This window comes from Crocodylus siamensis, chromosome 2 (assembly GCF_052110815.1).
Source record: "Crocodylus siamensis isolate JL-2025a chromosome 2, ASM5211081v1, whole genome shotgun sequence".
Classification (NCBI taxonomy): Eukaryota; Metazoa; Chordata; order Crocodylia; family Crocodylidae; genus Crocodylus; species Crocodylus siamensis.
Window position 1 is genome coordinate 269,855,722 of NC_143396.1, and position 26,432 is coordinate 269,882,153.

Genomic DNA, 26,432 nt, shown 5'->3' on the forward strand with positions numbered 1-26,432 from the left:
CAAAAATTACTTGGGAGGAATCTAAAGATCCTCAAAGATTCTGGACTTGTATTGCTTATTGAAAGAGAAATACCTAGAATATTTTTATGCTTAAAATGATTTTATAAAAAGCATTTTAAAACAACAAAGCTTCAGAATTATTGCTAATATTAAACTAAACTAAGAATAAGAAAAAGACCAAATCAAAGTCAAATCAATGAATTAATATCAACAATTTAATCTTGGAATTAAATCTTAAAATGAGTTAGACCTCAGATCGGTTCTAGAATTAATCCATCTTTAAGTTCTGAAGCTGATTTTAAGGTGTCTCTGGTTATAACCCCCAGGAGAGTAATTTACCAGAGTAAATTATATCTATGATTTTAAAACTGGTTAAAATATTGGCACTGTAACCAGATTCTTGAATATCTGAACCATAACTTCAGAGCCAATTAAGCATCCCCCTTAGAATTCAGTTCTTATGTAGTGTTATTCTTCTTTTTCCCCTCATAGTAATATTTTAAATTTAGACTTAAAAAGAAGACTTTGGATAAGTGGTAGATTGAGCTTGTTTAATTTCTAATTTCACAATTCCTGGTTTCTTGAGACTTTTAACAGAACTTGCATGAATAAATATATTTGAAAGACACTTTAATCGGGGGGGGTGTTCTGTTACTTTATCATGCAGAGTTTTGGGTGTATGCTGGTGTGCAAGAGTGCTAAATGATTTCACACCTTAAATTAAAGAATCTAAAGAGAATGGGATATTTCTCAGATAATTGCTTTTTGTTTTCTGTTTTTATTTAAATGACTAAGAGTTTTGTAAACAGTCAAAGTACCACAGTCTAAGAGCTGGGATTGTGCTTGAGCTGCTCTTCTAAATTTGCTTCTTATTAGTGAGCCTCTTTTATGGTGCAGGAGCAGTCTGGTTTGTCAGAGGCCACATACAGGGACTCAGAGCCACCATGAGACTTCTTGCACTTTTTTCCCTTAGTAAAGAGAAGACTGCAGACATTTCAGGGGTTGGGCAGGTCCCACACACATAGCATGTGCTGCCAAGAGTACACAGCCAGGGAACCACAGTGCACACATCCCAGCATGCTTTTGAGCATCCCCTGGCTGATGGAGAATGCTGAGAGCAGTCTAGGCATATAGGTCAGAGCTGATTGGCTGGCCAGCTTAGGAGACCACACCTCACGGGGAACTCCTTTTTGCAGCACCCTCTCCCTCCCTTCCCCCCAGCTGGAAACCTAGAGGGTGTCTGCTGTCTTTTCATTAGCAAACCTGTCAATTTACCCTCCAGTAGCCTGTAGTGGATTCCTACCCCTCTAGCACCAGTGGATCGACCCAGTTCCAATGCATGTCAGGCATGCCCCTGGTAGAATATCTCCTCGCATGCCAGGACATTGGGCAGGCCCTGGCCTTATGGAAGTATGCCAAGGAATGAGGTGTGCCTCAGTTTTCCTGTTTCCTTGTCTCTTACCAACACTGGTTTCTGTGACCAATGTCAGGGTCTCGGGATGAGGGAGCTCCCAGCTGTCTCCCTCCTAGCATGCAGGGAAGCACCCAGCCCTGTGGGAACATGGTGGGGAATGAGCTGTGCCTCAGTTTCTCTGTTTTTCTTCCTCTTACCTATTACCATCTGAGACTACCCTGTTGGAATCATGGTGCTAGGTTGTGGTTGGGCATGTCTGTTCACGTCCAGGTGCTGGCAGGTTGGTGTTGGGTCTGGGTTTGTCAGGTATGATCAGGTTTGTTTAGGTCAAGACAGATTATGCCAGGATCTAGTCTTGTTCAGTTCCCTTGCCTGGTTAGAATGATAGGGCCCATGGCTGCCATGGAACTGTCTCTCTTCACAGCCTTGAAGTACAGCATGGGGCTGTAGAAAGGGGCTGGGCGTTCACGGCCTTAAAGCTGTCAGGACCAGTGGTCATACCATGCTTGGCTGCTGCAGTAGAGTGCAGCCCGAGTCACAAACTGTCTCCCTGGAGCTGTCGGGGTTGGTTGGGGATGGGTGGGAGAACAAGACGTTCTGAAACGCTGGAAGACAGCACTGCAGCTTCTCTCTTGAGTACAGGTGTGTGTGTTCCACTAGGAGATAATCTCCCAGAAGTGACCTCTATCAATTGGAGATGAGTTGATCTTTCTCATGGAACCTCCGTTTTTGCTTTGGGAGAAAATGAGTCAATACCTGGATGTTCATTGTTTCTACCAGGAGAGCAGTGATTCTTCTCCCAGTAGAAACTTAACATGTGCATGTGGCCAAAGGCTGGATTCTCCTGGAACTCTGGAATATTAATCTTGCCTTTTAGGGTCAACCAACTAGAGGGAAGTTCTGTGATCTAGCTGTTAGTTCTGGTAGTCGGTGATCTTCATACATGCAGCACTGCATAGTGATCCTCCAAATCTGGGGTGAGGTTTACCCTGCGTCATGAACCTGTTCCAGTCAGATTTGAATTAGATTACTGTAACTAACATCAATTCTGAAGAAATGTTTTAACCTGATCATCTTAAAAATACTTGGGGTTTACATACCACAGAGACTCTGCCAAACAATACCAAAAGTTTGGACGTGAGACCACTTTCATTGAAGCTGGCCTAGCATTATGTGGGAAAAATGTGTTAGAGACATCTGTCACCAAAATTCAGAAAGTCAATAAAAAAAGTCCAATTTAAATGTCTGACTAAAAATAGGTGCTCAAGCTGCAAATATTAACATACAAACTTACAGCCAATACTATCATTCCCTTTCAAAGCAAGACAGCTTAGAGTGTTTTTTGGAACTGGGTTCAAAACTAGTTTATCTCCTGAGTTTCATCTTTAAAGCCTCTCAAGGTAAAACTTGCAGAAGGTACATATTTTAAATGTTACCCGGAATTTCTGTTTTTCTCTAGGCTTTCTCTCTTGTTAGGTCTCAAGCTGCTTCCTCAGGTCTATATGAAACAAGGCATCTTAAGGCTGAAATGCACTGCATTAGCTGTGTCTAGTAGCTTCTACACATTTTTCTTACTGATTTGCATTTGTCATCACAGTAGAACTTTTAAACTGTTTTTGGTTGGGTAGGTAGTGTGCACAGAGCTAGCAGGGCACTGTGCCATATATACATACTGCAGTTGCTTGGGGACAGCAGAGAACTGAAATGATTTCCTTCAGCTAGGTTTGTTAGAGGGGCATTGTCTTGTAATCACATGCTCTTCTCAGTTGTATCACAGAATGGTGCAGAATTAAAACACTTTGTTAAGTTCTTAGGAATAAAAGATCAAAGGACTTTACAAAATGGATAAGTGCCCTTTCTCCTCAGAAAGAAAAACTGAAGCATAATTTTTGTCATGGAAAGATCCAATTGTAAAATGGAAACAACAGTTTTTTTGGTTTTCCAGTCTCTTGAGCTAGACAACAGTGCAAAAGGTGAACAGAATAAGGACAAAAGACCTTTACCGAACAGTTTTATATACTCTTCAGAGAATTGTTTTTACATATTAACACAAATAACTAACTTGAGAAACTGTTTTTGTTCTGTGCTACCTTACTTTAACTTGAATCTGATGTGAATGAATATATTATTTAGTTATTGTTATTAAATATAAATTATTGCAGTCTGTGTCATTGATTTTTCTACACTTGTTTCTCAGATACAGAGATAATATTGCGGACTTGATGGAAAAGTGCTTTCTTGGGGAAAATAAACCAGGTAGGAAGAACTATATAAAATATCAGATACAATACAATACAAGTACAAATACAATATTGTAGTTTTATTCTATTTAGACAAATTGTCTTTAATACTTAGGGGGGTTTGGGTTTTTTTTGGCAAGATGCATCATTAATGTTTAATTTCAGTGTACTTTTTTTTTAAAGACTAACTGACCACTATAATGCTGCAGATAACATTAATGTGTTTTGGAAAGATTATTTAGGTAACCCCAGGAGTGCATTTGCAGCATGTCTGAAATTACAATTTTTGTCTAACAAACTTTTTTGTTAAATATTTGGCTGTTTGTAGAAATTTCTTCTGTGTTGGATTTAATATAAGTAGATTAAAATCACATGTTAGGAAAGGGGTTGGGTGGAAGGTTGTATCAATGTGTTCTAGCTGCAAGACCTGTTTCTTGGATCACCAGGGTTTGAATAGCAGTAATTAACATTCGTTGACTAGGTAAGTCTATTTTATTTTTCCCCTCTCTGCCAGAGTTTGACAAAGCTGTGAGGAGCAGCAGTGTCATTAATGTTGTCTGTAGCTTAGAAGAGAGCTTCACATTGGCTTATATTCCATTATGTTTAGAAACTTTCTTTACAGCTGGAAGACCTAGATTTTTTTTTAAAAGAAAAACTTAAATTCTAAATAATTTCTTAGGTCTGTTGTGAGAGAGCTTGCAGTTTGCCCTGGTGAGCTGGTTAGCAATTTTCTTAAAGCCTTGACAGTAACTTTAATACTTTTTCTTAGAGATTAGAAATGGAAGAATTCTGTCACCCAGTCCTAATTGTTAATACAGGATTTTCCAGTTTACTAGTACTTTGTCAAGTATAGTTTTAAAGGTTTCCTGGCAATGACACTCCTGTCTTTCATTTGGGGGGAAAAATATGAAACTGTTTCTCCTTTTCTTATAAAAGAAAAAAACTGTGTTCAGACTTCCAGTCATCTGTAGTAGGTGCCCTTAAATGCAGGGAAGAAGAAATACAATTGAATAAAAGTCTCACTGTGGAGGAGATAAGCCTATTAAAGTAGTTTTTAAAGACTGAATATTTCGTTCCTGGTGGCGAATATAGAAGAGAAAGTGGTGCTGTGACCATTTGTTAAATAGCACTGAGACTGGTTATTTTTCCTTTAAAATATGTTGTATTAAATAGCCATAATTAAGTATGCTTTAATATCCATCTCAAAGAACTGTACATGGGTGTCACAGGATCAAGGAGGTGTCCTGTGAGTAATATAGGGTTAAGGAGCTGCCAATCACCAGTGGCAGCTCAGGTGCTGGTTGCCGCAGCAACCAGACAGGTCAGGTGACCAGAAGGGGGCAGGGCCGGGCCTTTATAAACTGCCCAGGCCGGAGCCAGAGTAGCAGTTCCCCTCCGGCAGCCACAGGAGCAGGAGCTCTGCGGGTGAGCTGAGCAGCCCGGGTCAGTAGTTGCAGCCTGACCACTCTGACCGGCTGCAATGATGCAGGGGTAAAGAGAACTCTGACGGAGGTAAGAGAGAGCCAACATAGAGCAGAGCTGGGTTTATGAGCTCTGGGGCTTATGACTGGGGGTTCCTGGTGCCCAGTGGGGCACGGCGAGTGGGGCCAGTGGGGGCAACGGGCGTGAGAGGCGCGGCATAGGCCCCAGAGTGGGGCAACGGGCGTGAGAGGCGCGGCATAGGGCCCATAGGGGGCGAGAAGCACAGGAAGTGTGGCAAAGGCCCTGGAGGGGGCAAGAGGCTCCAGAGAGGGCAAAGAGCGGCGGAAGAACCACAAGACAGGCCCAGTGGGGCGAGGCCTGGGCAAGGCAAGCCCAGAGGCGCTGATAGCGGGGTGCAGGTTGCAGCAGCGGCCCAGAGGCGCCGGTAACAGGGTGCAGGTTGTTTAACCGGCCCAGAGGCGCTGGTAAAGGGGTGACAGATGCGTGACCAACCCAGGGGCGCCGGTAAAGGGGTGCCAGTAGCGATAGGCCCAGGCAGTTCGGAGACGGGTGCCGGGGTGTGACAAGCCCCAGGGGCGCCAGGCGGGTGACAAGCCCGGGGGCGCCAGAGAGGGGCGCCAGGGCAGGACGAGCCCAAGGGGCGCCGGAGGGCAAGGACAGAACAACATCCAGAAACAGCTGCGAGGCTTGGGGCGTGCTAAAGGAGAGGTAGGAGGCACGCATTGCCCATACGGCTGGGGGGGTGTTGGAGCACCCCACTTGGAACAGAGGTAATACCAGCGCGGTGTCAAGGTGAGAGTAGGCAGCCTCCCTAACTGAACTCTATAAGATCAAAGACGTGGCGGGCGAGTAGAGGGTGCTGGACCACCTTAATTGGCATGGCAGGGGGTGCTAGCGAGCTCACGGCCGCTCGCAGGCCCCACTCCGTGACAATGGGTTCTCATAGTTTTCTGACTTTTTAAGGTAAAACCTACTGATTAAACTGCTTTTAATAGACATTAATTGTAGGTACTTTTTCCCCAGATGAAATAGTCAAATACATGGAAAAGGTGAAGTTATTGAGCTACGAAGAGAAACCTTTTTATCAGCATTTCCGAGAAATACTTCTACAAGGGCTCAAGGCCATTGGTCAACGGGATGATGGACTATTGGATATTGGTTTGTCAGAGAATGGAGACTTGCAAACAAAGCCCATACAAAAGGTTTTTACTTTGTACTTGCCATTCAGCTTTTTAATGCTTCTTATTTTAAACTAAATAAGTAGTAATAATAAAATCATACTGAAATCAGATGTCCTAATTAAATCAGTTAATAAGGAAAGAGTCTCAAATGTTCATGTTTTTCATACACAGACGCTTCATTTTTCTAATCTTAACTGCTCTGAAAGTTTAATATAGCATGATGTTTGCAGGTATGTTTTCACATTCAATAAAAAAATACTTTGAATAACAGAATGTATATGTAGCTGTAATGACATTTAAGCAGATGAGCTTTTTCAGCTAATTTTACTTTTCCCCCTCCCCCAAGAATCTCAGAATTTCCAGGTGGGCCAAAATGGATGTGAAGGAAAATGAGAAGTTTGGTTAGCATTTTTTGTTTCCTGTCAAGCTTCTTGATTTACATACCCTGTCCTAACCTAGTCCTAAACTTTTAACTTTAAATTGGCATCCTTATGCAACTATTTGCTATTGGTACACAGATATTATATGCAGGGATTTTGTATACTGTTTAAAAACGCTAAGTGTAGTAGTTAGTATCAGACTAAGAGTGCTTAAGTAGACTGGGAATGCTGAGTTGATCTCACATTTGCAACCTTGTGTAGTTTCTTGTTCACAGCTGTTCATTTCCACAGGTTAAGATATACAGTCTTTTTATACCACACAGATACTTTTTATATTTCATCAAATCAGCCTACTGTATTAATCTTGTATAACTATATTAAACAGTTAATTAGCAAATGCTCACACGATTTACTTGAGTGTTTATTAGACAGTTCTTGGGGAAAAGGAGGAAAATCATTGGAAAATTCATTCGCTGATCAGTGTGTAAAAAGTCATAGATTTTGTAACTTAATTTGAGAGAGGATGGACAGGTGGAACATGAAATAAAGAATACAGAGGGTTAGACATGACTGAACTTGAAGCCAAGTTACCAAATAAACTTTATTCTTAATACTCTGTTTGGAACAAATGTTAATAAGGGAATTGTGCGATTTGTCTTGTAAATGTTACATATTGAAACTTCATTATGTTTTATATGTACTTATGTCATACAAGCAGTTTTAATAGGGAAAGTCTTTAAAGATAAACATATAGTAAAAGTGAGTTTTTCACCACTTCTGTTGTAATGAAATATTTTGTTACACCTATCTTCTGTATGAATAATAGTGAAGTCAGAAACCAGCATCTTTCTGCTTTGGTTATTTCATGGTGAAAGAAGTGCTCATTCCACCCCTTTGGTAATGAAATTAACTAAGCTTGTGGGTGGGCCTTCTGTAGCCTGTTATAACCTCAAGCAGAGCTGTGAATTACACCGGTGAGTATTGATTGAAAGGTAATGGCAAGCATCTGATGTGATACAAGTTCTCTCCCTGGCTAGTAATAACTGACAGTGAATTTGCCATGCATTAAATGTTTCACAGGTAGAAAGTAGGAAACAAAAAACAAAAGCTGTGGGAGCTTGAAAGTCTCTTGGGAAGTATTTCTAGTTTCACTCAGTTATAATTTTGTACAGGACATAGTCTCTGGGCCAAAACTGTATGGCCATGAGTTTGAGAGTTTGGTGTTGGGCCCTGCCTTTGCTCACCCTGGTTCCTGTGGGAGCCCTGCGGGCTTAAAGGGCACCTAGACATATGCCTGACACCTGCTCCGATGCATGCTAATTAGAATGCATCAGACAAGACTCGATTAATCAAGTCTGCTGGAACATGCTAAATAGCACGCTTCAGCAGCCTCAGCATCATGTGTATTCAGGGTCCCTGTGCCTCAAAATGGTGGTGATGGCGCTTTAACTAAAGCTCATTGAGCAAGCTTTAGTTAAAGCGCCCCTTCCACCATTTTGAAGTGTTGGATGCTGAATGTATGAGATGCTGTGGGCACTTTAATAAGAGTGGCTCCCAGGAGTAAACTAGTTAACTGGATATCAAGCTGTTATGGCTTGCTTTCCGCAGCAGCATCCGTAGCCCTTTCATCTATCTTCAGTTCTTTTCAGGGCCAGTGGTTCAGTTAAGGCTTCAGGATAAGTACGGAAGGGAAAGGATTGTCCCTTTTGCGAGGGTCTCATCTTGCTTCACTCCAGAAAAAACGTTGGCGACAGAGAGATGGCTGATCTTCATTGAGCAGCCCCCTTGTTTTTAAATGGTAATAGCTATGTGGAGCAATAGGATGCTGAAGGTTACTGAGCTTTGCTTCCAGAAAGCATCAAGGATGAATGAGGAGTAGGTAGCTAGACTTGTAAGAACTTAGGAGGAAAAGATGGGTCTGTGACTAGCTGGAGCAATGTGGTGTGCAGAGTTTGCAGGTTAGGAAAGAAGAAGCAATGTAAGATGTTTTCGTAGCCATTCCTGCCTCTCCGTGTGGAACTTGGTTTATGAAAGGGAGTATGTGACATGGTTTTCTGTGATAGCTAAGATTTGGACTTTGATCTAGGAGATGCTTTCCTATGGATCTAAAAATAGTGGTCAACAAAGGTCCCAGGGATTAACCCTGAAAGAAGTTCAGGTTTTGGAGCGCATTTATTCCTTCATTCAAGAAAACAACTTGGGGTTTTAATTTGAATCAGTCTCTGATAATGGTACCGATCCCTTGTTACTAAGAGCAATCTTCTTACTAATGAACAGAGTCTTAAAATACTAGCTAATTGCCCATCAAGAATGGCGGTGAGGGGGAAGAGGGAAGGAGGAGGGGGAGGGATGAAGTGCCACCACCTAACGCCCCATGCTGCCCCCTGTCTGGTCCTCAGCGCTGTTTGCAGGGAGCAGGGTGAGGGAGCCGAGGCCAGCATTGCTAGGCTTGGCTCCCCCACCCTCTCGTCTGGTACTTGGCGTGGCTTTGGAATCAAGACGGCACTTCCCTACACTTGAAGCGCTCTGATTGGCTGTTTCCATCAGCCAATCAGACTCTGAATAAAGTGTGACAGACAGACAAACAGACATGGGCTTTTATAATATGAGAGTAACTGCTTTTATAACAGATGCACCCCTATCTTATATTGGCAATGTTTTACATACTTGAGATTAGCCTTTTGTAGAAAGCCTAATGCCTAAAGCAGCTATTTTATTTCATAGATTCATAGAAGTGGGGTCAGAAGGGACCTCATACATCAGGTCTGACTCCCTGCCCTGGGCAGGAGGGAGAAGCTGGGCTCAAATGACCCCAGCCAGGTAGATGTCAAGCCTCCTCTTAAAGACCCTCAGGGTAGGAGCCATCACCACTTCTCTTGGAAGTTGGTTCCAGATCCTAGCCGCCCTGACTGTGAAGTAGGTGTCTAGTCTAAACCTACTCTCTAACAACTATTTGTAACTATTTGAGAGCCATCTCATTATTTGTTTTGAATGGATTTTTTTCTGAGTGCTGTGAGAATTGAAATTAGGAGAGAGATCCATAATACTCGAGCAGATAATCTTGTGTGCAAATTTGTTTCGTAGGCTGCGTCCAGCCATGCAGGGGAAGTGTGGTTTGTGGCCCCTCAAACCTCTTTGTGGTGCTGCAAACTGTATGCAGCAAATGTTAAAACATGCCCTGTGATGCAAATTTACAGTGTAAGGCCAAAATTTGCTATCGGGATTTCCTGGTAGCAAACCCCCTCTCCCCGAAACGGAAGCAGTACAGTGCATGCATAGCAAGCATGTACTGGCGGACAGAGGCTGGGTCGTCCAGAGCAATGCTCTGGCTGCTGACCAGGCCTATGTACTGACCCATCTGTGCCTCTGCTGCTCCAGGCCATCGGGTAAGACTGCTAGGCCAGCACTGGTGCTGGCCTCAGTCCCTGAAAAGCCAGGAGAAACTGGGCAAGGGCAGTTTGCCCGTTGCAGGACAATTTATCCTGCAATGAAGCACACATGCAAGGGCATGTGCTGTGGCAATCTGAACTGCTGCAAATGCACTGGACATGGCTGTAGAGTACAACAGTTAGTTGTAATAGCACTATTGGCTTTTAAGGGATTCATGACTTTTGCCTCAAGGATGAATTATTTTGAGGCTGAGAACTGAGAGAGACAAATGATTGTAGGATGTAGGGGGGTCCTAATACTCTTTCTGCACCAATCTTTAAACCTAACGTGTTGTAAGAAACCCACACTTGGATTCCTTTGGGGTGTTTTATTACTACACAACAACCCTCCCTCTTCTTTGACAATGCTTTTCTTCAGTGTTCCTGTGGTGTACGGCAGGCTAACTTTGCTATTTCATGGTTGCAGGGGCAGGCAGTTATTTCAAGTGGAGGGCCACTCACTGAGTTTTGACAAGCCATCAAGGGCCACATGACAGGCAGCCAGGGGCAGATAAATATTAATTTTCTGAATTTCGTAGGGGCCCCGTGGGCTGGATAGAATGGCTTGGCAGGCCGCATCTGGCCCATGGGCTGCATTTTGCCCACCCCTGGTTTAGAGGGATATTTGTAAATTTAAAAAAAAAATTCTTAGAGTACTGAATTCTCCTTGATGGACTCATATCACCAAATATGTTGTGATGTGCATTATAAATAAGTGTGCTTGCTGGGATGGAGTCTGAAACTGGCCATCAAGCATGGCTTTCAATATTCCAAGCATTTATAAGTTTAACTATTAACTTTTGTTTCTAGAGATTTAAAAATAAAATGGGATATATAGTTAAACTTCCTGGAATTTCATTCTTTTTCTTAAAGATATCTGTCTTATTTTTAATATTAATATACAATAAATTCTTTTAGCCTTAACTTAGCAAATTACCTATGTTAACCTCCTTAATGTTGAACAATACTCTGAGACAAGGTGCATATCATACTTTTGTTCAGTGCTGAATACATTGACAGTACTCAATAAGTGTTGGAAAACATTGTAAGTAAAATAAACAGGAGAAATATAGATTACAGTGATTCATAGTTCCTTCTAACCTTCTGCTTCAAATACATAGGTGTTGCCTTTGTCAGGTGAATGCTGCCTGATTTTTATTGCCATATAATTCACCTGCATCAAGATTAAGAAAGCACTTTTTATTAAATAAGCTTGGGAAACAAGATAAATGTACTTTGCTTTTGTGTAGAATGCATTGGATATCTATTTCTACGATGAGCATTTAAAATCTCTCCCAGCACAATCAGGAGGAATGCATTATCTCCTGTATGAAGGCAATACAGTGCTGAAATATTCCTCCTTAATTTTGGTCAGAACGAACAAAAGTGTCTGTGTTTATTCCTGCCTAATGCATCACAAATCTGCTGACATGCTAACCTTGGAGTCTTGGCTGGCGTTAATCAGGCCTGTGCACCGGCAGGAAAGATGTACCTAATGCACTCCATCAGTGCAGTTTGCATATGGAAGTTCTCACAGGGGAGCTGCCCTGTGCCAGCTGAGGGTTACCTGCCCACTGCAGTTATTGTATGTAATTATCGAACCAATCTGTTCAGCCCAGCAGGGTTTAGATGGTAATCATGAAGCAACACTTTGGAAAGGAAAGATGTAATGCACTCTCCCCTTCTCTCATGAGCTATGGGAAGTTGTAACCACTTCTAAAGCTATTTTAGTGAAGCAGTGCATTCTTACTCAGTTACTAAAAAATGATGGGTTAAACTTCGCCAGGGTTTAGCAAAGTTATTTTGTATACATGGGCCAATCCATCCTTTGCAAAATGACATGGCTTTTTTAAAAAAGAGGATCTTTCCATAGCCACCTTAAGAATACTTTTGCAACAGTAGGATTAATTGTAATACACAGATAATAACAGTTCTATCCTTTTAAAGGTTTTAAGATAATGTGCCTTGAATAGAGTTCAGCTTTCCCATGTCGCTCTCTTTGGAACAGAACCCATAGTTGCCATTAGGAAAAATAATAACGTGCTGTCAGTGGGTGTAGTTACTTTTTTAGCTGTACTGAAAATGCCTTAAGTAGAAATACAGATTCAAATAAAGTTAAACTTTAATATTGTATGTATTAGTTTGTGTGTGTGTGTGTTTAATATAACTCTATAACATTAGTTTGGGATACATTTTTTTTACATTATTTTAGAATTTTCAGATTGATCCTTGCTTGTGATAATTATTAAATTCTAACTTGTTACGCTGTTTGAAGAATTGTAACCGTGAAACATGGATTTGTGATTTAAAGTAAAACCATTTTTAATGTGACCTAATAACTATAGAGAGGGGTGATGCTTATTATTAAATGGTAATAGTTTATTATAATAAGTACTTTGATTTCAGCATTGACAAATATTAATTGCTGTAATTTGGAAATGTTGACCATTTCAGGTCAATTTTTTTATGGAAATTGTGAGGGAAAATATGGTAGGCTGACTTGGAATTACAGAGAATAACATACAAATAATTTAAACTTTATTTACATGGAATTTTTTCTTTTGTTTCAACCAGTATAATTGTATTTACTTTTCTGTAGAGGAAGAGAAAAGCAGCAGCAACAGCCACAGCAGAAGAAAGCACTGAAAAGGATGTAGAAGATTCAGGAAGTCCAAAACAGAAGAGACGTACTCCTTCCAGTAAGTCAAAAAACATCTTTCCAGAAAGTAGATACTGTTAACCTCTGAAGACTCAAATAACTTAAATTAAGTTTTTGGCTTCCCCAGGAAATTAGCTATGCTTAGAGTAACTTCAGGAAAACTATGCTAACTCTATGCAGCAAAGTGTGTTCAGACACTATGTCATAAAGTTGATGAAGCTGTTAGTTAATAAAATTTGGTAGTCCCCTCCCCCTTTTGTTCTTGTTCATTCTCCCCACCATTCTCATTTTTTCCCTCCCATCTTGTCCAATTCGCTGTCAGGAAATGCTGACTCCCCAGGACAAATTCATGACAGCATTTTACAACCAGAAGCTAGCACCAGCAGCGACGGGAACAATTTCCAGCAGTGAGTGGATTTAAAGTGAAGGGGAGAGGATCAGCTTTAAGGATAGAGAATTTATAAAGACAGAATTTGAAATAGTTTGGTACAATTCGGCATAGCCGGTATTTTTTCCATAGAAAAGCCATAGGCAGTTACAGTAGGGTTATAATAAGTCAAGATTAAGGTTCTTTGAGATATCCAGAGCAATATCGAATGCCTAGTTGCACTATTTCTTGCTATCTAGCCACTACTGTCCATACCTTGCATGGATAAGAATCAAATTCAAATAGTTTTTTAAGTTAACTGCTTTGAAGAATATTTTTCAGATCATATATCTTGGATAATGGGGCAATAAAGCAACATCCATGGCATTAGAAACATACCCATATGATGGCACTTAAACATTCAAATTTGCTGAAAGTCAGTCTTAGCAGTTGAAAAAAATGCGTAAGAGAAGGAAGAAAGCCTGTTCTAAATACCTAGGTACTGTGACATGAGCATCAGTGGTCAGAGCACTTTCATTCCAGAGTACAACATTAACCCTTTCAGTTTTACCTTCAAGTGTGACCATTTGAAAAAAGGCTTGTCTTCATTTTATTCAGAATTTTTTTTCCTAAACCTTCACTGTCTGTATAAGAGTTAATTAACTAGATTTACTTTTTATGTAAGCAACAGAATGGTGCAATGTTAGGCATCTATTTTCTAGTTTAAGCGAAAAGAGATTTATATTTCAGATTCTTCCTCATCACCAGTCTACACACAATTTTCAGTATGCAGTCCTTAGATTTTATTTTATTTTTACATACACACTCACACCTCACTTAAATGACCACTAAACTTGTACTGTTTTTGTTTGATACATGAATAAAATATATTTTCCCTGGGAATATGTATTGTGTTATGTGTAAGTGGTGATGAGGAAGTGCAGTTGGGATGGGGCGGTGTTTAATAGTTTACATTTTAATATTATTCAGACTAACTTTTCAAAGTGTGGTTGTACAAGAACTTACTCAGAATGGTTTTTAAAAATATATTGCTGGCTGTAGGGGGTGAATTGCTGTCCCTATTCCAGAAAACCCCAAAAGTCTCTGGTCCTCTTATTTTGTCTGACATCCCTAATGTAACTACCTTCTTCAGTAGTAGATGGTTTGAAACTATAGCCTTTTAAAATGCACTTTATTAGGTGTTTGTTTAAAAAAACCCCCAACATTAATACTGTAAATCTTTCATTCATAATAGGTAACGAAAGTTATATAATAATGGCTGTCACTTTTAATATGCTAACCTTAGGGGTTAGCCCGTCTGGGGAGTCAGCAGTCACGAGCATCTATTTTTAAAGACTTTGGGATCAGAATCTTAACAAGGGAAACACTATTTCACTTCTTAAGAGAACAAAATTGATGTTATGGATGAAAATATGTTTTTTGCCAACCTCATGATCTAGAAGTGTGTTACCATTACTGCAGATGCTTGTGAATGTGTGTAGAATGGCAGAAAAAGGAACTGCTAGGAAATTTGGAAAACAGTACCCAGAAAGATGAGGACTTATATTTTGAAGTCTCTTTAGAGGTGACAATGAAAGCATCAAAGAAAAGTTGTTTCTCTTTTTAGATTAGTCTTGGATTATAAAACCAAGCAAGGGTCATGCCTCTGCATTTCAAGGCCCTAATCATGACTAAGACCTTTGCGCATTACCGGAGTATAATCATTAAGATAATTGTATTAGGCTGTTATAAATAAGCTTATATCAATAGATTGGAAAGGAGAATCTCAAAGATGTATGCCTTTAATAATTTCTGTTACAGTTGATAGAAACACGGCTTTGAATTTCTTTGGCAGCATTCATTGTCTTAGAAATCTTCAGTGCAGGAATTATTCTTAGTAAAATTCTTAATGTTAGGTTAATTTCATATTTTATTTGGATTATTTTAGGAGACTATTGATATTAATTAGGACATTGTGGGAGGTCCACTTCTTCTCCCTTGGGTCCATCGTTGGTTTTGTTTCTTTGCCCTTTTTATAAAAGGGCATACACCAGCTACCAATTGGTAGGGCTTGGGAGAAATCTTTCCATATGGGCTGGTTATGCTGTACTTGTGTGAATCACTGAGTATTTCTTTTCTCCTTCTAAAGAGCTTGTGACTGTGGACAGCCCACAAGTCTTATCCAGTATGGCATTTTTCTGCTACTAGCATTCAAAAGTCTTATCCCTCACAGCACTATTCTCAGTCTTCTCTTTCCTTGTGTTAATGGGCCCCTGTAGCCTTTAGCCTGATGGCCAAAAATTTTAATTTTGGCAAAAGGGAAGTAGAAAGCTTGTTTCATAATACAAGCTTTCTTGTATTATGTCTAAAATGCCCTTATTCCAACATCCTTCCAGTCAGAATTTTAGGGGTGCAAACTGAAGTGCCTTAAATGAACTGGCTTTATCAGTTAAAACCAGCAACTCCAAATTATAGAGATTAATAGGCAGGCAGAGGCTGCAGAACCTCTGGGATGGAAGCTGATGCTTGTTGTAAGGGATACTCCCTAACAGAAAAATTGCTGTATTCTGCACTAGCTGTATTTAAATGGTTGTAGAAGATAATCTTTCTTTTATGGTCACTCCAAATTTATCTGAATATTTTGAAGAGTGGCTTAAACAGAGAAAATCAGTGCATGAGGTGATATAAGTTAGACTTGAAAATGCTGGGAGAGGGGAGTTTTCACATCAGTTTAACAGGTATGAAACTTTAATGCTGCTTTTAGGTTGTATTTTTTTCTGGTAATGGCTTTTGTACACTATTTAAGTGGTGAAGAATTATTTTAAAAAGTGTTTAGAATATATGGCATTAGAAAAAAATTAAACACTAGATTATTTATGGGAGTCTTTTTAACCTGTCTTTTTGGGAAAGCAAATTTTCTATAGTTCATTTAGGCCAAGTAATATTTTGTTCCATTGCAACCTTTTTTAAAAAGGTCTTAAGACTAATATAGTTTAATCTTGTTTAATGTAGAGCAGAGAACTAATGCTTGCTAAAGTTGAAGTATTCTTCTGTTTACCTTGAAAGCAAAAGTAATAACGAGCTTTTATATATGATCTGATCCTATACCAGGATCTAAACTTCCAGGAAAACTTCGTGGGTCAAAATTTTGTGGAAAAGAAATTTTCTTTGTTGAACTAAACTTTTTCATAATAGCTTAATAGCAAACTCGGTTTGAAATCATAGTTGTCTTGCCATAGGCTGCTGTACTGGGTTAAGTGTGTTCTTGCAGTACCTGATGCCCAAAATCTGGATTTCAAAATTAAATTTAGGACTGAGAACTCAGGGCTCAAGTCACAATGTTTCTGATGCAGTAGTATGGATTCATATTTTAATCTGTTTATTTTGTAAATTGTATTGGTGTTTATAGATTGAACATGCTAACATTGCAGAGCACCACTTGGCATCCAAAAAAGGGATCTCAAGGCACCCCTAGTTTAAGCATTTGTAAGCATTGCCCTTCAGGATTTCCTATTTTATTTGTGCAGCCTTCCCCAACAGGAAGGTTCTTGAAGCCTATGCTTTAGGGAACCATAAACCTTGTTTGCTCTTTCATTCTTTTAAAGGAAAAAAGTCACCATATTGAATTGTTTTTCCTTCTCTCTTCACTGATTTGGTCTTAGGTTGTTGGCTTCTAAATGGCATGTTCAGTTCTGGTGCTGCACCCAGGTTTGAACTTGCTTTTGGTGTTTGCAGCTTTACTCAAGCTTTACTCCTTTGGCTTCTGTAACTGTTGCTGCCTTCTTCTCAGAGCCTGCTTTCTACATATAAATAATAATCCCCAAGAAGCAAAGATTTTTTGGGGTGATCAGGGTGGATAAAAATCAATGATTTAAAAAAAAATTCGGATTTTTTATTTAATCATATTTTATTATTTTTTGTTAAGTTGCTCGTTTTTTTTTTAAAACCCTATATAAGGATGGTTTTAATTTAATATATATTAAAGCTCAAAGGTATCATCATGGAATAGGGATTTTAACTTCTAATTATGTACTATTTAATCGTGTAACCTTTTTAAAATAGTTTTATAAATAGGTCACAACAGGCCATGGACTGTATTAGGGGCCTGTTCTAATGGGGGTTCTTATGGGGTTCCCAGAGGCTCCTCTATAGCTGAGTACAGATTAAAGAAAACCACTCTACCCAATCAGACTCAGTGCTCAGTCTAGAAGATCCCATTAAGCATCTTTGTCATGCTTCATTTCAGTTCTCAAACTGTGTATTTGTGTCTCCAGAGATAACATCTTTGTTAATAGTAGCATATGGAGATGAGAGATAACAGACTCGATTACTTACCCATCAGCCCTGTTGTCTCTCTGCAAGTTTGTGTACATAGTCAAGCCCTTACCTTTCTCTGAAAGGGCAAAGCTTCAAGAAGTTAAATGAACAGAGGATTATTGGGGGTGGAGGAGATCTGGGCAAGGAGGAGGAGTTGAGAGAAATGTGAGGAGGGAGCGGCAGTGGAAACAAGAGTGTAACATTTTGAGCAGAATATTCCAGAAGTCTTGAGGGATAAGTGTCTGAGTATAGCCTCTCCAGATCTAGTAAGGGTATGATAGAAAGGAAAACCTATCATGGCAGGAGGCTTGCCAGGTTGTAAGACCTTGTTTGGGAATATTTTTAATGAATTTCCTCTACCTGTGGGCAAGACAGGCCTGTGTGCAAAATGCAGACAGCGCAACAAAAAAGTGCAAGGCCTGGTTACCTGAATGAAACATCATGAGAAGTGCTCCTTCTCAGAAGGCAGCCATTTGAAGATGAATGGAACAAAACGTTTGAGCAAAAATATAGTTGTTACTTTGTGAAGCTATTGTATTTTTAATGCAGTTGTGATATAAAATAATGAATGAAATAAGCAGATCTTCCTTTTACAGTTTCACTTCTAAACTAGTACTGAGTGCAGTGAGTAATACTAAATGAGCAGTACTGTAGTGACTGCATTGACTTCTTTAGTTCAGGAGGGTTCATCCTCAACACATGATTCTGACTATCCATCTTCAACAGCATCATCACTGTCTACAGTTTCAGAGTTATCCGCTAATGATACCAGTGTTCCAGTCAAATGTATGCCACATAGTATATCACCCATAGCAAAAAAAAAAAAAAAAAAAATCTCCATCATCCAGAAAGAGCCATAGATAAATTTGTAATAAGAACCAGCAGATTATAGCAAGAGGTAACTGATGGAAAAATTGCTTGTTTTGTTTATGCAACAAACTCTTCTTTCCATATGGTTGAGAACACACACTTCATTGACATGGTGCAGTCATTATGACCAAGATACAGTCCACCCAGTAGAGCAAATATAGCAGGTAAATTGCTCGATAAAGTGTATGAGAGAGAAAGTGAACTGTGTGCAAAAAGTCTAGAGGGGAAAATTGTTAATCTGAGTCTTGATGGGTGGAACAGTGTCCACAATGATCCAGTAATATGTGCTTTTATGACAACAGAAGAAGGAACTGGCTACCTTACAGAAACAATTGATACATAAGGAAATGCCAACACAGCAGAATACTTACAAGAAGTAGCAGTAAAAGTGTAGCAAGCTGTGGAAAAAAAATTCCAGTGTCTACTAGCAGCTTTGTCACAGACAATGCTGCAAATGTATCAAAGATGAGAAATCTTGAAGAAAGTGAAGAAAGCCCCAAGCTAATAACACATAGCTGCTGTGCTCATTTGATACACCTCTTAGCCCAAGACTTCAGTGCTCCAGAAATGAAGGCTAATGTTGCTGAAATAGCAAAATACTTCTGTGTAACAACTACTTTGCAGCAGCTGCTCTGAAGAAAGCAGGAGGAACCAAACTAAATCTCCCACAAGATGTGCAGTGGAACTCAGTAGTGGCCTGTTTTGAGTGATATATTGAGAACTGGCCTGATCTGATGACAATTTGTGAACAAAATTGTGACAAAATAGATGGACTTGTAAGAGCCAAAGTTCTCCGCATTGGACTAAACAGAAATGTAGAATATATGCTGACTATCTTGAAGCCTATTTTTGTAGCCTTGAACAAAGTGCAGGGAAATCGCTGTTTTATTGCTGATGCTGTTGAAATTTGGAAGGAACTGAGTGAGGCCTTGACAAGAGAAATACGCAATGACACAGTTAAATTACAGGCATTAAAAAAATGAATGGATCAAGCACTATCTCCAGCTCATTTTCTTGCCAGTGGTCTCAATACTCAGTACGAGGGTCAATCTTTAACTACTGAAGAAGAAGAGTTGGTTATGACATGGGCATCCAGCAATCATCCCTCCATAATACCAACTATTAAATTTCAGGGCTAAGGGTGAACCATGCAAGAAATATATGTTTGCTGATGAGGTTCTAAAGAAGGTCACACCAGTGAATTGGTGAAAATCACAGACTATTGAAGTGATAATCCAGCTTTTAACAGCAGTAGCAGTAGTCTTCTGAAGGTGTAGAAAGAATATTTTCTTCCTTTGGACTAATTCATTCTAAATTGAGACGTAGCTTGGGAACTGAAAAACCAGAAAAGTTTGTCGGTCTTTTCCAGTCTATGAGTAAACAGGAAGAGGAAGGTGAAGACTCAGTTTACTGCATAACCCAGTATCTTAAGTTTTTTATGTTGATCTGGGTACAATGATCTGTTTAATTCTACTTAAAAACATATGTCACGTTTATATCTAAAATAGTTAAAAATTCAAAAATACATATGACTGTTTTATTAAAGTTAGGGGTGCACTGATAAATGTTTTCTTGGCTGATATTAATAGCCAATTATTAACCAGTCATATCGGCCGATATCCATCTGATAGCCGATTTACAGGAATGCAACCTGGTGAGCAGCACCCTGCAGGTACATCTGTGGAGGGGAACAGGCATGGTGGGGGTAGCAGATCAAGGCTCCCAGAGTGAGGGAGGGAGTGGCACAGGTGCCACCTAGTTAGAGCAGTGAATGGGACCCTGGGGCCAGGAACAGGATGGAGCTGCGGGTGCCTTGTCCAGGGGCCATAGGAGGGTGGGGAGGAGGGGCAACTCCCTGCTGCTGCATACATCTCTAGGGGAGGTACAGGGGGCATGTGCTCCCCCTCCCCCCCCCCGGTCTGGATTTGAGCATAGGGTAGAAGAAGACTGCCTCTTCCCAGTTGGGGGCGAGGGAGGGGGGGCAGGCTCAGAGCAGGCAGGGGTGGGACGGCATCAGCTGCATGGGGTGGATTGTGACAGTGCTGGAAGAGGGGCTACAGAGGGGCTTGAGTGAATTTTGGGGTGACTATAGCCTTCTCCCCCCACATCACTGCCTCTACTCATGGCACTCTGCTCTGATGCCTCTTCCTTGGGAGACCTGCATTGCAGGGCAGGCAGGATGCATGACCAATGCAGGGCTCCCAAGGGAAAGATAACAAATTGGTTTGACCTGGGCAGGAGAAGCACTAGGGGAGGATTTGGGAAGCTATAGCCATCCTAAAATTCACCCTAGCCCCACCATAGCTGTCCCTCCCAACACTGCCATCCACCCAGCCCTCCTATCAGGAAGAGACTAGAGCTTCCTTTGGCCCCAAGCCTGCAGCAAGCAGCCTGCTTCTGCCTCACATGCAAATCTGGGGAGGCACTTGCCCCCCATATGTCCCCTGGAGGTGCATGCAGTGGTGGGGAGCCACCTCCCATCCTCCTGCACCCCCTAGATGAGCCGCCCGCAGCTCTGTCCTGTTCCCGGCCCCAGGGTCCCATTCACTGTCTTGGCTGGGCAGCATCTGGCACTGCCCCAGCACTACTCTGTCTCTCACCATGGGGGACCTTGATCTGCACTCCTGTGCCCCTTCCTCCTCATAGACCTACCTGTGGGGCTGCATTCCTGGTCATGTGCGGGTGTGCACATGTGCGTGGCATTTATTGGTGACATTATCATCAGCTACACTGGCCAAAAAAGCCGATAGCCAATAATGTTAATTTTCCTTTCATCGGTACCAGTCCAATATGCGACTGATATATTGGTGCACCTTTAGTTAAAATAATTATACGTGTTTATTGTTGAAAAAAAATATCCAAAATACATAAGGTTATTGTTAAATAAATAAATTTTACTGCTTGTGGTTTCTCGTGTTGGTGGTTGTTGTCCTCTTAATACTGTGTGGCAAAAATATCCCCCAAACAAGTATCCATGATTCATCTAGTGAATTGGAGATAGTTCACCTCCTAGTGACTTCACAAGTATCTGCCTCAGTTATCTTTCATAAATAAAATAACCAAATCATAATTCTGTTTTTTGATGTAGCTGCAAAATTAATCTGAAAAAATACCGAAATAAATCACCACTTTAAATGCATCGTGTGTACCTTCTTAAAATGAAACCTACATCTATCTCTGAGTTGTGAATTATATGTATTAAGGATATATCAAACAACGAGAATGTACTTTTTGTAGAAAACAGTGATTAAATCAGGGCTTCCTGACCAGTAATTTAAATCAAATCTACCCTTGGGGTGATTTATTTTTTTATTGGACCAACTGTATAGTTAGGAGAGGTCTAGGAAAGGTCTTGAGCCTGAAAGCTTGTCTAAGATGTCTCTCAACTGTACAGTAGGCCCAACAAAATAATTACTACCCCACCAGCTAATCTTTGCCTCTTACATATTTCCTTGACCATAATGGCTATACTATCTCTGCAAGGCTACCAGTAAAAGCCATATAAGCCCTATTCCATCTTAACCTTCCCCTCTCCAGCACTACAGTATTTTTCTGGTAGGAAACTTTTCAGATTACCATCCAAGAAAGGGGTCCTCTAAACACTCTGCAAAGAAAAGTAACATGTCACCAAACTGGAACAATGGTTTAATGAAAAACAGCTGGCTAATACTGAATCTAGGTAAGATGGAATTGATACTGATAGGCAGAGGAAAACCTTTTGAAAACTTGGCAGCTGTAATGCTGTTTTTGGTGGAAGGTGTGTGTCCGCAAAGATGTATTTTTTTAAACTAATAATCAAACACTAGCACTTCCTTCCTGATGTTTATAGCAGCATCTGTGAACAGTGCTGTATCATTTCTGGTTGTGTAGAACCAGTTGATCTTGGCTATGTATGTCTTAAGTTGTGGACAGCCCTAACAATGTTTCAAAGGGTCAGCTGTACAAATGTATATGCCTTCTGAAGCATTCCAAAACATTTCAAAAGTGGCTGAAATACTCAGAAATAACAGCTCCTTAAATGATGTCCTATTCTGGAGTGTTTTTTCACTTACTAGTTACACATTCATGAAGATGGCATGGGGTAGGGGTGAAATCAGGCTTGTGCCTCTGCCATCCCTGCTAGACCCCTGCAATCCCCACTGATGGCAGAGCTGGGCCCACCAGCCCCAATCCCCTCTGCTCATTCCCTGTTGAGGGGACGGAGAGAGGTTTGATGTATTTAGGCGTCCCTGCCACACTCTTTCCATCGCTGCTCACCTCTCTTCTCTGCTTTCCCCTCCCTACTTCATGACCCAGTGAGGGGAGCAGTGAGCTAGGACCACGGCTGCAGGTTGTTGTAGCTTCGGGTGGGGAAAAATATGGCTTGTAGGCCAGATCCAGCCCATTGAAGGGTTTTGTCCAGTCTGCGGTGAGTCCCTCAGTCATAGGCAGCCCAGGCTGTGGTACTTGTGGCCAATCCTGCTGCCTCTGGGTGCACAGTGGGACTGGGGTGGCACTGTGGCCGGATTTGCTTTCTGGCAGCTGCAGCAGCAGCTTTTTCCAGCTACCACCACCATCAGACCCAGCCCTGTTGCCCAGGCACCCCAACTTGTCCACCCCACACCCACCACCAGGGGTGAGACCTGCATGGGCAGGGTGTGTGACGTGGGCAGCTGGGGAGCAGTGTTCGGTAGTGGGATGAGCATGCGAGGCTGGGATTGCAGGGCACTGACAGTGTGGGGCTTGGGGCAGAGCCGCAATTCACTGCCTGCACATCCCTGTGATGGGTGCGGGTTCCAAGGACAGAAGCATGTCCGGAGCAGATCCTGGCTCTTCCCGGGGTCCAGGCCCCTGCCCCATGCTGTCACTGCCTCAAGATCCTGGCCCCAGATGCAGCTCACTGCCCACCTGTGGCCCCATCCTCCCTGCCTTGCCTGCTCAGGTCCAGGTTGGTTTTCATCAAGACCCTGGGATCACTGGGTGGTGACAGCATGGGGCCAGAGCAGAGCTGTGATCCACTCCTCGCATGCCCTGGCCTGCACAACTGGTACCTGGCACAGAGGATTGCAAGCAGTGGATCATGGCTCTGCCCCAGGCTCTGGCCTTAGCCCCATGCTGTCATGGCTCTGGGTCCCTGGATGCCTCTCCCTGCCTGCCTCTGGCCCATCCCAGCCACTGGGATGAGCTCAGTAGAGCCACTTAAGGACTTTTGGTGAGCTGTTGCGTGCTGGAAGAGGAGTGCGCTGACCCAGCCTGTGACAGCTCACCAGATTTCTCTGGCCCGCAGGCCCAAATAATTGCCCACCTCTGTGTTGTCACCTGATCTAATCCCCCTTGAAGGCGCTGGAGAAAATTGCAGCATTTTGAAACCTTGCAGCCAGGAGGGATATAGGTAGGGATATACTGAATTCATGATTTTTGCAGAAACTCAATTTGGTATGAGGGGAGGGGGAAACTTTCATGGTGGAGCAATATCTCTGAGTAAAAAGCCCCAAAGGTTAGTAGGTCCCTAGGTATAGGGGCATATATGGATCCCCTGGATGAAACTCTTCCTTTTTGAAGCATTTCTGAAGCGATTTTCACTTGGAAAGATTTCAGTTGGACTTTCAGTTGGTTTTCACTTGGAAAGTGTTCAGTGTCTGAACACTTTGTCATTTTCTCAGGTAGATTATAGCAATGTAATATGTCCGTCCATGAAACCTCAGCAGTTGGGAAACTCCCAACTCCCATAGAATGCTACAGCTCATCTTCTAAGAAGTGTAGGCTACTATAAATTCATCATATGGATTCCCTTTCAGATTTCAAATTCTGTTCAAATCTTGATACTCAAAGTGGAGCTCTTCACAACAAGGATAAGGCTTGTTTGCCAGGAAATGGAAATTTTCCACTGCCTTGAATGTCCTCAGCAACATAAATTCTCCCACACCTGTTTCACCTATTCTAAATGTAGGACCCATGCTTTCTCTAACAAAGAACAATATGTATATTTTAAAAACTGAAGCTCTTACTATCAAAACAGGACACTCCACTGCACACACTTCTTCCCCTGGGGACAAAATGAGAGAGCAAATGCATGACAGATGTATAGTCACATTGTTTAATGTGCTCCTAGAAGGCACACAGATAGTATAGTGATGAGCATGGTTTAGGTACCTCCATAGAACAGAATAGCTGGTTCATCCATTTTTTGCAAGCTCTCTAGCATTCATGAGTCTTTAAAATAATTTGAAAAAAAGATTCTTCATTAATGCAAAATTCTCACTTGCTTTTAAAACAAGTGTTTTCAGTTTGTGTAGATTTTCTGATAGGTTGGTTTGCTTTTGTTTCAGGGTGATAATGTTCAGGATACAGAAATTATATAAACATTTGTTCATGGTTGTATAACATTAAAATACTGTCTTGCAATTAAGAAAGTGAACTTCAAGAAGTTTATAAACATATTGTGCATACATGTGAAAAACAAATAATGATTTTATCATTTGGCAACTTAGTTGAGTTACTTTGTAGTCTCCAACATACAGCTTGTACATGCCAACATTTAGCCCAGCCTAATGATCTTGAAAACACTTTGTTAAAGACAAAAAAGGGCCTTGTAACATTACATTTCAAAATTCCCGCTGGTCTTATTACCTTTGCTGGAAGTTTTCTACTGGAAGAGTGTATTCTAAGCAGGTGCTGCTCTTGCTAAGCTGTAGAATGGTATGCATGCTGTTTCTGCTGTGTCCATGCAAGCTGGAGCATGGTCTTTGGTCTAAACCCATGAACATTAGTTCCATTGACACAGCCTAGAAATTGCTTAAAATCCTCAGGAACTACTCTCCTGCTTCTCAGAATGACTCACCTTTCCCCACTCCCTTTAAGCAGGGTGTAAATGCTGGGCCTTGGAACTCCAGTTTCTCAGTGTGTTTACCAAATATTGAGTACCGGAGTCGGTGAAAGTCAATAATACTTTGTTTTTCTGTTCTGAAGTGAAGAAGTCTCCTGTTCTTTATGTATCCTTCAGTCTTTTGGACATTTCTCAAAACACTGCACTGCAGTATTTCACTGTTGGTGTGTCACAATATGCCCCTGCTTTCCAACTTTTCCCCTGAGTTTTTTGGAGAGTTTTAAGCTCAGTCCTGGCGTATCTGTCTGTTGTTCCCAGTCTTGAAATAAGCTGTGTAGTGGCGCGCACACACCTGCCCTCTTCTTGCCCATATAATACTGTGTCCTAGAAGACTGAACTGTGCAAGAGTGAGATATGCAATCTTATCTTCTAGGAAATCTATGCCTTGCTTGTGACCAGCTTCTTTTAGACCAGAGGTTACTAAACTTGTTCTTAGTGTACCTCGTTCCAGATTTACCAGCTGTCTGTGTACCCCTAGCAGCATACCCCTTAAATGCCTATTATAATAATTAAAATTAAATTTGCCACTACCCAGTTTCTCCTGTGTACCCCCAGAGATGTCTTTTGTAGCCCCAAGAGTACACATACCACAGTTTGGGAACCCCTGTTTTAGGCCATTAAAGGAATTTCATCAATGCTAAATTTATTTTCTGTCTAACTGATTAAGTAAACAATGTTTTCTTCCCTCTTTAGGTTTTCAATCTATTTCTAGGTTAGTTTCAGTTCTTTAGGACTTTGTGGCAATTTTTTTTTTTTTGCTTTCTGTAACAAGATTGGGCCCTAGGGGCAGCTGTGACTCCCCCTGATGGCCTTGTAACTCTTGCTCTGCTCCCTGGGTCCCCTTCCTGTTCCCTTTCTGCCATGTCTTGATGTAATGAGTTGATAGATGAAAAGGGAGAATACCTCATCTGTCCTGCAGCCAGCAGGTCCCTCTTGGGCCCTCTGTCCCAATCCTGCCCCATATGTGCCAAGTGGATTCTCTTGGCCTGTCTGTGCCCTCCCCCCCAGGTAACCTGTCGCCTTGCGGGCTATTCATGGCATCAGACCTCCACTGCATTCATACCCATGCCTTGCAGGTGTTGCCATTTAATTACTTTCCCTTGTTGGGGCTTCGGCCTTCCCAGCCTCCACCCCTTTTCTTTAGCTGGGCCCTTTCTGCTTAGGCGCTGTGCCAGACATGGCTTCTATGTTCCAGCCCCAGTCTCGTCCTCTTGGGCTCTAGTCTCTGCCCCTCTGGGCCCCTGGCCTTCTTGGCCTCAGGCTGCTTC

The 26,432-nt window shown here is 41.5% G+C and overlaps 1 protein-coding gene across 3 annotated transcripts in view; it reads left to right on the plus strand.

The window, feature by feature from the left end:
• The window catches only part of VRK1 (VRK serine/threonine kinase 1), a 50,067-nt gene that overhangs the window by 18,603 nt on the left and 5,032 nt on the right, over positions 1–26,432 (plus strand). For all 3 annotated transcript variants that reach the window (XM_090033978.1, XM_090033979.1, XM_090033981.1), the window contains 3 exons: positions 3,612–3,670; positions 6,121–6,299; positions 12,686–12,785. In XM_090033978.1, the coding sequence (XP_089890104.1) occupies positions 3,612–3,670; positions 6,121–6,299; positions 12,686–12,785 (338 nt within the window). The remainder of the gene's footprint in view (positions 1–3,611; positions 3,671–6,120; positions 6,300–12,685; positions 12,786–26,432) is intronic.